This window comes from Macaca fascicularis, chromosome 20 (assembly GCF_037993035.2).
Source record: "Macaca fascicularis isolate 582-1 chromosome 20, T2T-MFA8v1.1".
Taxonomy (NCBI): domain Eukaryota; kingdom Metazoa; phylum Chordata; class Mammalia; order Primates; family Cercopithecidae; genus Macaca; species Macaca fascicularis.
This window is the reverse complement of record NC_088394.1, coordinates 18969261-18985788: the sequence shown is the minus strand read 5'-3', so window position 1 is coordinate 18985788 and position 16528 is coordinate 18969261. Positions and strand designations below refer to the sequence as shown.

General features: G+C 42.7%; 1 protein-coding gene across 9 annotated transcripts in view; it reads right to left on the bottom strand.

The window, feature by feature from the left end:
* The window catches only part of TMC5 (transmembrane channel like 5), a 90779-nt gene that overhangs the window by 57353 nt on the left and 16898 nt on the right, over positions 1–16528 (bottom strand). For 6 of the 9 annotated variants that reach the window (XM_015442642.4, XM_045382528.3, XM_015442644.4 and 3 more), the window contains 3 exons: positions 13297–13523; positions 3887–4754; positions 455–627 (listed from right to left, as the gene is read on the bottom strand). In XM_015442642.4, coding sequence (XP_015298128.3) covers positions 455–627; positions 3887–4674 — 961 coding nt within the window. In that variant the 5' untranslated portion in view covers positions 4675–4754; positions 13297–13523. Of the gene's footprint in view, positions 1–454; positions 628–3876; positions 4755–13296; positions 13524–16528 lie in introns of all 9 variants that reach the window. The other 3 variants (XM_045382530.3, XM_074027839.1, XM_074027838.1) reach the window with 2 other exon arrangements.

The window sequence follows — 16528 nt, the reverse complement described above, 5'->3', positions numbered from 1 at the left end:
AAACTACAGGTGGCCACTGGCAGCTAACAAAAAATGTGATTTTGTTTGCCAAGATCATTGGTTTTACTTTTAAAAATTATTTTGGAACACGTAAACATCAGGTTTCACATAAAACCCCAAATACATGGCTTCTGAAAAATATGAGGATCTCACCACAATGAGCCCACATTGCCACATAACCACTGTGGACTGAGCTTCACCACCTCCAGCAGGCACAGGGTGCACACGTCTCCATTTTCCACAACCCTTACCTGGCGTTTTTTTAAATAATTGGTGACAATTAACTTGGCTTCTCTAAACACTGAATTCTCAACTTTTGTATGTTAAAAAAGGGTCTCTGAGATTGGAAGGATACACCAATTCTCCTATTGCCAAGTCTCCTTAATGACTGCACTCCTAAATCCACTGATTTTATTTTCTTACCAAGATATGATCCGGCTTAACAAATGCTTACCATAGCCATTTCCAGGAGCACCCGGCAGAGAGTGGCCATATGAGTTTGTCATCTCTATGGATGCCATTTCAATGCCTTCAGGGTAATCTTCATTCTCTCCCCAAAGGTTGCCCAAGGGGCCGTCACTCCTGTGATGAAACGAGGGCTGGATTGAAGATGTTCCGCTGAGTGCCCTAAAATCCAAAATGATGCATCACTACCCAACCAAGAGTATAGTAAGGATTTTCATCCATCCATCCATCCATCCATCCATCCATCCATCCATCCATCTGTCCATGCATCCATCCATTCAATGATGTATTCATCCATTTATTTATCCATCCATCCATTTATCCATCCATACATTCAACCATCCATCTATCCATCCATGTATCCATCCATTCAATCATGTATTTATCCATTCATTTATCCATCCATCCATCCATTCATCCATCCATTGATTCATCCATTTATCCATCTATCCATCCATGTATCCATCCATTCATTCATATATTCATCCATCCATTTACCATCCATCCAACCATACATACATTCATCCATCCATGTATTCATCTATCCATCCATGTATCCATCCATTCATTAATGTATTCATCCATCCATCCATCCATTCCATTGCATTCCACAAATGCAGGCTAAATGCCAACCCTGAGTTAGGCATGGGCTAGGAGGTGAGAATACAAAGAGGAACACATAGGGTATCTGCCCTCAAGAAGCTCACAGTACAAGTTGGTACAGCTTCTTAGACACAGCTATGAACAATCATACTACAAGTAGAAACTGGTGAGTATCCGAAGACAGGCCCAAGGAGTTCGGAGGAAGGAGAATTCTTGCTGAGAGTTCTGGGAGAAATCTGCGTGGAAAAGATGCATCTGAGCGGGAATTCGGAGGACACATTCATACATAGGGGGAGGGCATTCCAAGGATGGATGAAGAACAGCATAAAAAAAGGTGTGAGGCCAGAAAGTGCTGAATATATAAAGGAAACGCTATGAAAATCAATTAATGAGTAATGATTCTCAATTTACTACATATACCAATTCCCAAGCCTTGTCCTGGAGAATTAAATCAGAAGTTCTGAAAGTTTGGCTGAGGCATCTGTATTATTTTTAAAGTTCCCCAGATAACTGGGTAACGCTAAGGATCAGCCAAAGTCAAGAACCACTGACCTAGAGTATAGGGTCAAGGCAGGGGGCAGACAGGAGACTTAAGAGGAGATCAGTCAGGCTGGTCTTTGGCTGGCATCTTTCATTAACATGACGTATCCTTATTCGTAAACGTTCTATAAGTGAAGTTGGGTGGCCTTTCTCCAAAGGCTATGGGGACCCACGGAAGATGAAAAGCAAAGGAGTGACAGGATCAAAGGTGGGCTTTGGAATGATGAATCAGGCAGTGGGTGATAAGACCAGGGAGGACATTTTCACCTGGTCCTGTTAACCCTACTATTTGGGTTCTAAAGACATCATGACTGCTGCACACCCAAGTCCTATATCCTTGTTCCTAGAGATAAACACAAGCCACCAGTTGTTTTTTTTTTAATCAAATTCGTAAATATTACTAGTAGAAACAGTAAATGCAAAATCAGACTCATGTTGGTTAAAACTTCACATGGTAAACATATTTACTGATTAAACCACAAACTGACTTTAAAAAATCACATCCTAGATTGGGCACAGTGGCTCGCGCCTGTAATCCCAGCACTTTGAGAGGCTGAGGCAAGCATATCATGTGAGGTCAGTAGCTCAAGACCAGCCTGGCCAACATGGTGAAACCCTGTCTCTACTAAAAATTCAAAAACTAGCTGGGCATGGTGGTGCATGCCTGTAATCCCAGCTGCTTGGGAGGCTGAGGCAGGAGAATCACTTGAACCTGAGAGACGGAGGTTGCAGTGAGCCGAGACTGAGCCACTGCACTCCAGCCTGGATGACAGAGTGACTCTGTCTCAAAAAAAAAAAAAAAAATTATATTTTGTTGGCAACATAAACGTGAAAAAACTTAACCCAGGAAAAATTAGATTTGGTAGAACTAAGTCACCCAGACTAATGCTGTCAGTGTCCAGAGCTGCATCTGGTAAAATTTGTCAAGGAAAGAAAATTGACAGAAGATCAAACTCTTTTAGACAAAATTTAGATCTATAGAATCTAAACCTGGAAAAACTGGGCTTGCTATTTAAAAATGGCCTTAGGCCAGGTGCAGTGGCTCATGCCTGTAATCCCAGCACTTTGGGAGGCCGAGGCAGGTTGATCACCCGAGGTCAGGAGTTTGAGACCAGCCTGACCAACATGGAGAAACCCTGTCTCCACTTAAAATACAAAATTAGCTGGGCGTGGTGGCACAAGCCTGTAATCCCAGCTACTCAGGAGGCTGAGGTAAGAGAATCGATTGAACCCGGGAGGCGGAGGCTGTGGTGAGCCATGATCATGCCATTGCACTCCAGTCTGGGCAACAAGAGCGAAACTCCGTCCCAATAAATGAATAAATAAATAAATAACAACATAAAAAAACGGCCTTAAAGGAATACTGAAAATGGTGAAAATAATAATTGATAAAATTAGATTCAAATAGTGCAGATAATCAGTGAACCAAACCTGCAGTAAAGTTTTGGTGAAAAGTCATCAATTCTGACAATCTCAGTAAAATAGAAATAAAAGTGTAAAAATCAGAAGTGGTGCAAACATGGCCAGGCATGGTGGCTCATGTCTATAATCCCAGCAGTTGGGAGCCTTCTTCAAGACTAGCCTGGGCAACATGGCGAAACACCATCTCTACAAAAAAATAAAAAATTAGCCGGGCATAATAGGTGCACACCTGTAGTCCCAGCTACTTGGGAGGCTGAGGTGGGAGGACCAATTGAGTCCAGGAGGTTGAGGCTGTGGTGAGCTATGATTGTGCCACTGCCCTCCAGCCTGGGTGACACAGCAAGACCCTGTCTCAAGAAAAAAGAAAAAAAAAAACAATGACCCAAAAAACCAAAGAAGTGGTGCAAACATATTACACAAAAAACTAATTGACTTCATGGAGTTAGATCTCCAAAAGATTTTCTGGATAACAATTCATTACTATTGATGTAATTTCGATTAAAGTGTTTGGATTTGTGAGTATCAAGCCTTAACCTTGCTGGCAATGTAGCAGGGTCAAAACAGTGTGGATCTAGATGTCTTACAGGGATTGAATTAGGAAGAGGTGGGATAATGGGAAGGTGATCCAAGGAAGAGATGGTGAAAGATTAAGTTCAGGTAAGGGCTTGAAGCCTCAAACTGAGAGTCCATGGCGCAGGTAAGGTCTACAGATAGGTATGTGAGTTTCACCACAACTTCAGGTCATGGAAACCATCATATATATCCCTAATCTAAACCACACCAACCGAATTCCATTGACTTAATGGTCCAGCACTCAGCCTACACTTCCAATGAAGGGATATATACCTGAACTTACCCCCTGGTCATCTCTGGGGTCTCAGAAGAGTCATAATCATGACCATTCTCAGCATCTGAATAATCAGGTTCTCTCCAAGTGCTTGGCAAGTTCTGATCGTCCTCAGCGCCGGGATAGTCTGGCTCCCCAAAAAAGGGTGGAGAGTTAGGTTGAATGTCAGCGCTTGGGTAATCAGGCTTTCCCAGAGAGTCTGTGTACGGATTGATTCTAAAACTTGTATGTTCTAGATTCCTTCTGGAGCCTGGATGGTTCAAATTGGCTCTAGGTCCAGGATGATCAGAGTTGCTCTGAGCTCCAGGGTAGTCCGGTTCTAAGGAGCCAAAATGATCTGGATGTGTTCTGGAGCGTGCATAGTTTCCACTGCTGCTAGAGCTTGCAAAATCAGGATTTCGTTGAGATCCAAGGTAGTCTGGCTGTCTGGATGATGCTTGGTGGTATGGATGACTCTGAAATTCACTATAATCTGGCTCTGGTAGAGAGGTAGGATGGTCTGGGCTTGTTCTAGAAGCGGCAGAGTATGCATTGCTTCTGGTGCCAGAATAGTCTGGATTACTCAGAGATCCAGGATAATTTGGTTCTGCCAGAGACCCAGGATAGTCTGGACGTGTTCTGGAGGCTACAGAGTATGGACTGTTCCTGGGGCCAGGGTAGTCTGGATTGTTCAGAGGACTTGGAACATCTGGATAACCCTGAGTTTTCAAATACCCCTGCATACGGTTCTGAGACCCTGAATAGCCAGGGTAATCTGGGTCTTCCTCAGACCCGTTATTCCTGTAGTAGGCAGACATGTTGGTATGGACTCTTCACCTTGGAGTGGTAAACTGTCCCAGCGTTTGCAATTACTCAGGGATCTTTTTTTTTTTTCCACCTGAAAAACAAGAAGAAAAGAAAAAGTCAGATTTTTTTTCCCTTCGTTCCCTGCAGAGATTGCTGGTTATCTTCCAGTATCTGTTCTCCTTTCCTTCGTAGTTGGGTACACAACTGCCTAGAATAAAGACTGTGCTTCCAGCTTCTCTTGCACCAAGGTATGAACATGAGGGTGGTCAATGGGATGAGAGCAGCAGTGATACACGCAATTTCCAGGCTGTGCTATTAGAGGAAAGAAGTTATTCCTCCCTTTCTCCATCTTGCTTCCTGTGGGCCGGAAAGCGGAAATGACGGTGCACCATCTTGGGTCTCGCACACAAAGCCAAGACCTGCATTTGGAATGAACGCACAACAGAGGAAAGGATGCCCAGTTGCTGGTGACTTCACAGAGCACAGCCATTGTATCAGCTCAGATTATCATGTGAGAGAGAAATAAAATTATCTTGTTTAAACCACTGTTTTTGTGGTCTTTAACACACGCAACTAAGCTTACATCTTGAACAATATATTCCCTTGGTTATGGGGGAAGGGACCAGTGAATCAAAGGATTGAAAGAAACAAGGACTTTTTGTGCTTTTTGATTACACTTGAGGTTCTAGGGTTCAAAGCATAAATTAATATGAGTGCATAAAAGAAGAATAGTTAATGGAAACTAGAGGATTGGCATACGTAGACAATTGCTATGACCCCTTCCAATTTGAAAATAAGATTTTATGAGCTCCATAAGCTCCGATCTACAGACCACAGGATACTTTTGTTAAATTTACAAAGCTACCTCCTAACATATTTTAAGTTTGGCCTAAAGAGTTCTCTGTACATAATGAACTGTGACCTAAGTGGAGGTGTCAACAGACTGTAACCTATTCTTGTACCAATCACTGAATTCGGCCAATCACAGGCAGCCAATTGTTCAAACTGTGTTCAAATAAGGCAAATGCTGAACTGTAACCAATCCATTGTTCCTGTACCTCACTTCCATTTTTTCTACGTCACTTTCCTTTTCTTGTCCATAAATCTTCTTTGACCCAACATGTGACAGCACCTAAGTCCCTAAAAACCTATTCTGGCTGGGCAGGCTGTCCTATTAGCAAATCATTCTTTGCTTGATTAAACTCTGTTACTTTTAATTTGTCTAAAGTTTTTCTTTTAACACTTTGAAATAAGAGGTGATGTAGTTTTGATTTTCTTTTCTTTTCTTTTTTTGATATGGAGTCTCACTCTGTAGCCTAAGCTGGAGGGCAGTGGCGCAATCTCGGCCCACTGCAACCTCTGCCTCCTGGCTTCAAGCAATTCTCCTGCCTCAGCCTCCTGAGTAGCTGGGATTACAAGTGTACACCACCACATCCAGCTAATTTTTGTATTTTTAGTAGAGACAGGGTTTCACCATGTTGGCCAGGCTAGTCTCAAACTCCTGACCTCAGGTGATCCACCCATCTTGGCCTCCCCAAATGCTTGGATTACAGACATGAGCCACCATGCCTAGTTGATTTTTCTCTCTCTCTTTCTTTCTTTCTCTCTCTCTCTCTCTCTCTCTCTCTTTCTTTCTTTCACAGGGTCTCTCTCTGTCACCCAGGCTGGAGTGCAATGGTACACATAGTTCACTGCAGCCTTGATCTCTTGGGACTCAAGCAATCCTCCCACCTCAGCCTCCCGAGTAGCTAGGACCACAAGCATGCATCACTATGCGCAGCTAATTTTTTCATTTTCTGTAGAGATGGAGTCTCCCTATGTTATTGCCCAGGCTGATCTTGAACTCCTGAGCTCAAGTGATCCTCCTGCCTCAGCCTCCCAAAGTGCTGGGATTACAGGTGTGAGCCACCGCACCTGGCCTCCAGTGTTCATTTCTAAGTGTGCTGGATATCTGTTGTTTTTACTTGTCTACTACCCACTTCCCATTCTGTTGATATCAATGTCCTGAGTTTCCTCTGGGCATCATTCCCTCCCTTGCTCTTGGTCCAGGTGATACAAGAAGGGCTGATTGCACTCCTGACCGTCTGACCAGCTCCAGGATGGTCACATGACTCAGGTGTCCACGATCCCTCTGGCCACAGGATTTGGCTCAAGAATGGGCAGGTAAACCCAGTCAGTCCTCCAGGACCAGGACAAGGCTTACTGGGAAAGAGGTGCTCTTACTTCACTGAGGTGTCTAAGGGGGTAGAATATATACATAAGCTTGGAGCTTCCGATGTCATGTCAGAGGGAACAGAGAAAAAAAGTAATTAGTAGGGGGAAAATTTAAAGAAAGAATCAATAGAATTTGTTGGCTGATCCCATAGGGAAAGGGTGAGAAGGAAAATAAAAGACAAGTATATCTCTACAGTTTCAAGCCAGCATGATGAGATGAACAGTGATGTTTTTGAAAGAAGGAAGTAGAACATTTTTAAAGCTCAGCCAACTTTTACAAGTTTATCTCTCTGTAAATGCCAAGGGTTAGACTTGAGTAATCAAAGCTAAGACAATATTAAATTTCTGCCAACACCTGCAGTCTCAGAATGTCTGTGTGCCAACCCTCGTTTATATTTCTCAGCATAGTTGACATCTGTGTTGCATTATTGTGTCCCTGCATGGCATCCATTTCTTGCTTTTGTGGTTAACACTTTTCCCTGGGTAACACCTCTCCCACACTGTCAGTCCCTGTGGGCCAAGTGTGGAATATGACCCCTCAGAATTATTTGCTTCCTGGCGACATTGATTCTGTCAGAGCATACGACCCAGTTAAATCCAGTGAGATTCAATTCTAGGAGTTTCATCAGAACTGTAGGGAAGAGAGAAGCTCTGTCTTCTGCTGGCCTTGGAGCTAGGAAATTTTATTTTATTTTATTTTTTGAGACAGGTTCTCACTCTGCCATCCAGGCTGGAGTGCAGTGGCAGGATCACAGCTCAATGCAACCTCAACCTCCCAAGCTTAGGTGAGGCTCCTCCCTCAACCTTCTGAGTAGCTGGTACGACAGCTGTGCACCACCATGCCTGGTTAATTTTTGCATTTTTATAGAGACAGGGTTTCTCTGTGTTGCCCAGGCTGGTTTCAAACTCCTGGGCTCAAGCGATCTGATCTCGGCTTGAGGTCAGATCCAAAGTGCTAGGATTGCAGGTGTTAGCCACTGCACCTGGCCAGAGTTAGGAAATTTTAGACCTGAAGCTGCCAGTGGTCACCAGTGGAGAAGGGCCTAAGAGTGATGCCAACAGGGAGGAGAACAGAACGAAGAGATAAACAGAAAGAGGAGCCAGATGTTGATGACATTGTTTAAACACCTGAATCCAGCCAAACCTGAAGGCAGCTGGATACTCGAGTCATTACATTCTCTTTTTGACTAAAGTTGGTTTGAGTTGGGTGTCTATCATTTGCAAATGAACAAAAAAGAATTCTGACAAATATGCCAGTTTTGCAAATACGAACACCTATTCAAACTGTCTGTAGTGCTAAGAAGACTAAATGCTGTGCTTTATTGCAAATTACTTTTCCTAACATGAAAAATGATCCCATTTGTTTACTTGTATTCTAAGACTAGAAAGTTATATTTATGCTCCAGAAACTTCCACAGCCTAACAAAGCCCAAAGCTATTATATCTAACCAGCTAAACAATGCCTAGTAAATTCAAGAAATTGAAAACAGGTACAACTGTATTGGCCCAAGAGAAATGAGTAATTCTACCAAAAGATAAGAAAAATGCTCACAGAAACTGTTTTTCTTTTTCTTTTTTCTTTCTTTCTTTTTTTTTTTTTTCTTTTTGAGATGAAGTATTGCTCTTTCACCCAGGCTAGAGTTAAGGGACGCCATCTTGGCTCACAGCAACTTCTATGCCCCCATCCCCAGATTCAAGCAATTCTTCTGCCTCAGCCTCCCGGGTAGCTGGGATTAGAGGTGCCTGCCACCATGCCCAGCTAATTTTTGCATTTTTAGTAGAGATGAGGTTTCATCATGTTGGCCAGGCTGGTCTTGAACTCCTGACCTCAGGTAAAAACCTACCTCGGCCTCCCAAAGTGCTAGGATTACAGACGTGAGCCACTGTGCCTGGCCAGAAACTATTTTTCATAGGAGCCAAAAGTTGAAAACAATCTGAATGTTGTTCAGCAGTGGAATAAGTAAATGAATCGTGGAATATTCATCCCATGAAATGCTAGAGAGAAGCAACAAAGACTGAACTTCTGCTGCATGAGATGTCATGGATGAATGTCACATGGATGAGGAAAAAGAGTTGGACACAACCGAGTTCACACTGTATAATCTTTCTACAAAGTTCAAGAGCAGGCAAAGCAATACATGGTGACAGAAGTCAAAATAGTGGCTACCTTGAGGAAGGAAAGAGGTGAGTGATGACTAGACTAGGAACCACATGAGGGAATCTCTGGGGTGCTGGCTGATGATCTTGAGTGGTGGTTAAAGGGAGGCATATATGTGTGTGTGTTGTAAAAATTCATCAGGTTTCACACTTAAGAGTTATGCACATCTCTGTAAATCCATACTCCGAAATTGTTTTTGTTTTTGTTTTTTGAGACGGAGTCTCAGGCTGGAGTGCAGTGGCACGATCTTGGCTCACTACAACCTCTGCCTCCCAGCTGGCTGGGTGAACTTGGGCAAGTCACTTAACCCTTCTGTGTCTGTTTCCTTAATCATACAATACCGGCAATAATATCTCATAGTGTTGTTGTAAGGAATGAACAAGATAAGGCACAGAAGGCGGCCAACATCAAGGAAGCCATCACTGCATGGAAGCTACTATTTGACATTATATTTAGTGATGTACAGTGTAAACCCTGGCAACTTCCAAAAGAGGTAGGAGTCAGTACACAATAAAAGTCATATACTCAACCAGGACATGATTAAATAAATAGGAAATGGGCCAGGCATGATGGCTCATATCTGTAATTCCAGCACTTTGGGGGACCAAGGCAGGAAGATTCCTTGAGGTCAGGAGTTTGAGACCAGCCTGGACCCCCCCATCTCTGTGTGTGTGTGTGTGTGTGTGTGTGTGTGTGTGTGTGTGTGTGTGTATAATTAGCTTGGCATGGTAGTACATGCCTGTAATCCTAGCTACTCAGGAGGCTAGGCGGGAGGACCACTTGGGCCCAGAAGGTTGAGGTTGCAGTGAGCTATGACTGCACGATTGTACTCCAGCCGGGGCAACACAGTGAGACCCTGTCTCAAAAAAAGAAAGAAAGAAAGAAAGAAAGAAAGAAAGAAAGAAAGAAAGAAAGAAAGAAAGAAAGAAAGAAAGAAAGAAAGAAAGAAAGAAAGAAAGAAAGAAAGAAAGAAAGGAAGGAAGGAAGGAAGGAAGGAAGGAAGGAAGGAAGGAAGGAAGGAAGGAAGGAAGGAAGGAAGGAAGGAAGGTCTTATAATCAGGTACAGGAAGGAGCAATCCTACAAAATTCCCAGGCTGACATGGTGACTATAACTGAGAACTAAATTTTGCCCTGAACTTCTTATTAGCCAAGACTAAAAGGGAATGACAAGTTATCTAATACTCACTATTTGTGGGAATAAAAGGAACTACATCAATTTTTCAAGAGGACTACCCTTCCTCCCAAGATCAATTTCTGAAAATAATTTATCATGAGAACTCTTTCAAAGGGATCAAATAACAATGTAATGAAACCAGGACTCAGGGTCACCATCAAACAAAGCACTCAGAAGCTCTAACTCCAAGAGGGGCTGCAGGAGTGGAGTTGGGAAGAGATTCTGGAGTCCCCTCCAGGTCATTGTGATGCAGGGAGACAATCAAATAAGGCTGCCTCTCACATATGGCTATCTCTGGCCAATGGGCTGTGAGCATAAGTGACTGTGTCACTTCCAAGCAAAAGCATTCAAAAGCCAAAATGAGACCCTCGAGTTCCCCTTCCACTGCCATGGGAACCAGTGATATTTCCAAAGGGGACCCAGTCACCAGCCTGGGTTCCTGCATGACTGCATGGATCACAGCCCACCTGTACCTACCCACAGTAGCTTTTCACGAGCAAGAAACAAACTTTTATGTTTTAAGACATTTAGATTTTGAGAAAGTTTATTTTGATGTAGCAGAGCTTAGACTAGCCTGACTGATACAAATCATTTTGGTCTTTGTTTTGAATCTTTGACAAATTTATATATACGTATGTACGTATATAACTTCATATTGTACGTGTATATGTGTATTATATGTGTATATTATATGTATATGCATGCACACAAAGACATGCATACAATTTATGTATATATTTACTCATATCTACATATATAATACATCTACATATATGATATACATTATATATACACACACATTTGTATAACACACATACAAAAATACACATAGATTAGATAGATAAACAGATACACAGATGGGTAGATAGATGATAGATAGATAGATAGATGGATGTTATATGTGATCAGCCAACAATTAGCTTCAAGTCTGTTGGACAGTTCTCTGTTCCAATGTCACTTGACAAGAGCTTGTGTATTGCACATCTGTTTCACAGTTGGGAACAAATGCTCTAACCACTACCACCCGCACTGCAACAAATACCTAAACAAACAAAGAGCTAAACCCACAGAAAAAGACTGGGGAAGAGAGAGGAGGAAATGGCCATAAGGAAATAGTCTCACACTGATGTCAAATGAAGTGGGAGTGGCCTTCTGAGAACCTTACCCTTAGCTTCCTGTTAACTATGAGAGGAGTAAATGAGAGATCCTGCAGATTCAAAGGAATGATACTGTTTCCTGTTGCCTTGGAAAAAGCACCAAGAGGGTACTATCTTACTTTTTTTCTCCCTAGTTTTTGTCTCTCTAGCATCTCCTCAATAAGGGCTATTGAACCATCTATTTCAAGTCCTCCTTTCCATATCCCATTTAGGGCTTCTCACTTCACTGTTTGAATGGTTTTCAATCACATGCCCAAGCAATGACATGTCTTCTAAGGCTGTTAATTGAGGACTCCTTACTTGATGTTGCAAGGCTTCCTGGTTTGAATGGGTCATCCAACTATCTTGTGTTTGTCATTCAGCTAATTCAGAAATCTTCAAGGGATCAATTACATCCTAGAATATGGATGAGGTCACATTCAAGCTATTTACCTGGCTCTCTGCTGCCTCCCACTTCTCCCAGCCTCAAGCTAACATAAGGCCAGGTCAGCCACCCACGAGTTCTGCTCTGCACCATCAAAATGATCTCACGAAACTCAGACGCTCAGCCAGAATCACTAAGGATTGTCAGGCCAAGCTTTGTGTATAATGACAAAAAACTGGGAGCAATTCAAAAAGTCATCAACAGGGGATGGGCTGAATCAGTCACAGGACATCTGCACTGTGGAATACCACGGAACTCTCATAAAGAATGCTTTAGATCTACAGGTGCCAGCAGAAGATGGCCAGCTATGATTCTTGTCTTTAATCTCCTTTTCCCATCTCCCACCCCGGGCCTGGCTAGAACATGTGATCACGTAGCCTGTAAATTGTCCAAAGGTTAATTTTTCTAATTGAGGCCATTTATTACCTGAAAGACACGAAAGAGAAAGCAGGACCTTACAAAGCAGCAAATTGACGAGCACCAAGAGCAGGAAGTTGCCCCAAGAGAGGCAAAACAAAGCCACAACGTCCAATTTCAGACGTACGTTTTGTCTTCTTCTTCTTCTTTTTTTTTTTTTTTTTTTTTTTTTTTGAGACGGAGTGTCACTCCTCCTCTTGCCCAGGCTGTAGTGCAATGGCGCGATCTTGGCTCACGGCAACTTCTGCCTCCTGGGTTCAAGCGAGTCTCCTACCTCAGCCTCCTGAGTAGCTGGGATCATAGGCGCCCGCCACCACACCCAGCCAATTTTTTGTATTTTTAGTAGAGACTGGGTTTCAGTATGTTGGCCAGGCTGCTTTTGAAGTCCTGATCTCAGGCGATCCACCTGCCTTGGCCTCCCAAAGTGCTGGGATTACAGGTGTGAGCCACTGCACCCGGCCCCCACGTTTTGTCTTCTAATGGGGTGAACTTTGTCATGACAGAACCCATGATTAACCTCTCAACGTAAATGAAATCAACGTTCTATATGCTAGTGATGATCCTGTAAATGATACAAGATCCCTACATACTTAAGACCCACAGTTAAAATTATGAAAATGATTCTACAGAAGCTCTTAACTAGTTCCAATGAACCATCATTTATTTGACTTAAAACAGACCAATTAATTTTTAAAAAATTGTTTTTGCTGTGGCACGTGCCTATAATCTCAGCTTCTCGGGAGGCTGAGGCAGGAGAATCGCTTGAACCAGGGAGTCGGAGGTTGCAGTGAGCTGAGACCGCACCCCTGCACTCCAGCCTGGCGACAGAGCGAGACTCTGTCTCAAAAAAAAAAAAAAAAAAAAAATTGTTTTTTATTGCAGAGAGTGGGGAGAGGGAAAGAAATTAGTCCCACTAAAATTCTGTTTTGCCATCTAAGGACATTAAAGGCAATGGCAGCTATCACAAATGACTATCACCATTATCTCATAAAACATTTTATGGACATAAAAAAAAAAGAGAGGGAGACCCCATCTCAAAAGGAAGGGTAGTTCATTTAACTGAATAAATTCAGCTGCATGAAAACTTACTTTTTTACCCTTATTGTTCTTGCTTTGTCCCAAATAGATGCTCACGTTGCTCAAACCAACTTGATCTTAAGATGTTGTTGGGAACACTGGAGTCACGTGTCCATGGGTCTTGCAGGCTGGCTTTTGATGGGAGCTGGGCTGCGGGTGATTTACGGACGGTTATAATCCGTGATGCTGGTCTGAGGTCTGAATATTCAAGTTGCTGACTGCAGGCAGAGCCTCATGTCCTGAAAATCAGAAGACAGAGGACTTAAGCTTCCATAAAAGATGGGCTCATACTGTACAACCCAATCCTGTGCATTTGGAAGCAGAAAACACTGGCTCAAATGGCTTCCTGTTTTCTCTTCTCTTAAAAACTTGAAATATTAGACTACAGTGAAGCATAGAGAAGATCAAATATTAACTCATGCTAATCCTTTTCATATTAATTCCAGACTTGAATTTGTTTTATTAAGGAAATAAAACATTACTGGTGAAGCTCTCTAATACCTCTTCCTAATCCAATTTTCCATGGTGTCCTCTTCCCTATCTGGAAGATACCACTATCATAAATGTGATGTGTGACTTTCCAGGGCATGCTGTTCATACTATGACCACTGTTATGAGTTGAGTTGCATCCCCTCAAAAAGGTATGTCCAAGTCCCAGCCCACAGTACTTCAAAATGCGACCTGATTTGTAAGTAGGATCTTGGTGGAGGTAATCAAGCTAAAATAAGTTCACTGGGGTGGGACCTAACGCAACATGACTGTGTCCTTATGAAAAGGGGAAATTTGGGCCAGGCACAGTGGTTCCTGCCATAATCCCAGTACTTTGGGAGGCCGAGGCAGGTGGATCACCTGAGGTCAGGAGTTCAAAACCAGCTAATTCTAAGAATTCTTGAAAGGCAATGAAAAAGAATTTAAAAAGAAGAAATCGCTCATTCCCAGGCATCTCATTTCAACCAAAGTTTCACATTAGCAGTTCTGGAAGCTCCCATTCTTTCTGCAGGCACCTGATCTTGGATGGACAACTCCAACACAAGGATGATGGCCCCCACACATGGGCGAGCGGTTGCCGGAGCACCAGGTCATGGGACGCTCACACACAGGCATATTTCAGCAGAGACGTTGATTTTGTTTGCTTGCCTGCTCTTCATTGCTCTTTCTGGGTTTGCCGTATTAGTGTAATGATTACTTTGGCTGTCAGCCTCGATGCCATGACAAATAAATGCCTAGGAACTCCTTTATCTGCAGTGTGTAATGTTTAGGACCAGGAAATAAAGGTAATGTCAATAGTCTCTATGTGAGAGCAATAGCTTCCATCACTCAGTTAACAAAGCCTTCCCGTAAGTAAACATTTGTTAGTGTGCGATCCGTGTTCGCTTTTCAGAGTGTCAGGCACCTTCACAGCCATACACTTAGACCCCTTAGAGCCTAAGAAAATGAGGTCTATGCTTAGAAAATAAGGTCTATGATTTCAAGACAGCAATCACACCTGTAATCCCAGCACTTCGGGAGGCCGAGATGGGTGGATCACTTGAGGCCAGGAATTGGAGACCAGCCTGGCTAACATGGCAAAAACCCATCTCTACTAAAAATAAGAAAATGAGCCGGGCATGGTGGCTCGCACCTGTAATCCCAACTACTTGGGAGGCTGAGGCACGGGAATCGCTTGAACCTGGAAGGCGGAAGTTACAGTAAGCCGAGATCATGCCACTGCACTCCAGCCTGGGCAACAGAGAGAGATTCTGTCTCAAGGAAACAAAACAAACAAACAAACAAAAAAGGAAAATAGAAATACAGCAAAATAGTCATATCCTCTTGTTCTTTTTGTTTTTTGTTTGCTTGTTTTCCTTTCTATAAGGAATTTGCTGTTTTCAAGATATTTATTCAATTCCCAAGGAAAGGTAATGTAAAGAGAATGTAAGATTTTTAGCTTGTTAAATGAGTGAGAAAGAGTCAGAAGCTAGAAAATGAAAAATGAATTTTAATCACTTGAAAGGCATCACCTAACTATGGCAAAAAATCCTTCAAGGAAATAGTCTAAGGTATTGTGTTTACTACTGAAGTAACAAATGCCTCTTATAACACCAAATTAACATGAGTTCTAATGTATTTTTTAAATGAGAACTGGGGCCAAGTGAGGTGGCTCAAGCTTGTAATCACAGTACTTTCAGAGGCTGAGCCAGCGCGATCGTTTGAGACTGGGAGTTTGAGGCTGCAGTGAGCTATGATCATGCCACTGTACTCCAGCTTGGGCAAAGATGCTGTCTCAAAAAAAAAAAAAGGGGAAATTTGGGAAGATAGATTTGGCAAATGTCACCAATTAATCTTCACAAGTAAAATTTGTTTTTAAAAAAGCTAGAATAGGAAGATTCTTTTATTTTGCAAGGATGTTTGAAGACTGTCAGACCTCCTTCTGCTAGCTAAGATTCCTCCTCTTTTACCATGATCCTTTCTTGGAAGGAAGTTCATGGACTAAACCCCTCCCAGCAGTTTTACCTTAACTATAACTCTGAGCCCACTTGATTAACGCTACTTTGTAATAAGACTTTCTCCTAAGACAGTCCCCAAGCTGGGTGAAGCTCACAGGCCTTAGATGTAAAGCTGGTGGATGCAATTGAATCGCAGTACAATGTTTGCATTCGGGTGCTGATGTTCTGTTTGAAGTGCGCAGCGTGTGCAGCTGGCTTTCATTCTATTTTAGAAAGACAGTGACAGAAACTATAGATCTAGAGCAGTGGTTCTCAAGAGAGGCAATTTTGCCTCTGAGAGCACATTTGGAAATGTGTGGAGACTTTTGGTTGTCACAACTGTAGCAGGGGGTGTCATACTGGCATCTAGTAGATAGCTGCTAAACATCCTAAAATTTACAAGACTGGCCGGCCTCCCCACAATAGAAAATTATTTGGCCCCAAATCCCAAGAGTGCCAAGGTTGACAAACCTTGATCTAGGGCAATGCTGTCCAACAGAACTTTCTATGCTGATGGAATGGTTCTCTACCTGCATGTCCAATATGGCAGCCACTAGCCACATGTAGCTATGGGAACACTTCAAATATGGCTAGCTCGGGAACTAGATTGAGAAACTAAATTGTTTATGTATTTTTCTTCTTTCAGAGATAGGGTCTCGTTTTGTCACTCAGGCTGGTGTGCAGTGGCACGATGATAGCTCACTGCAGCCTCGAACTCCTGGACACAAGTGATTCCTGCATCTCAGCCTCTTGAGTAGCTGGGATTATAGTTGTGAGCC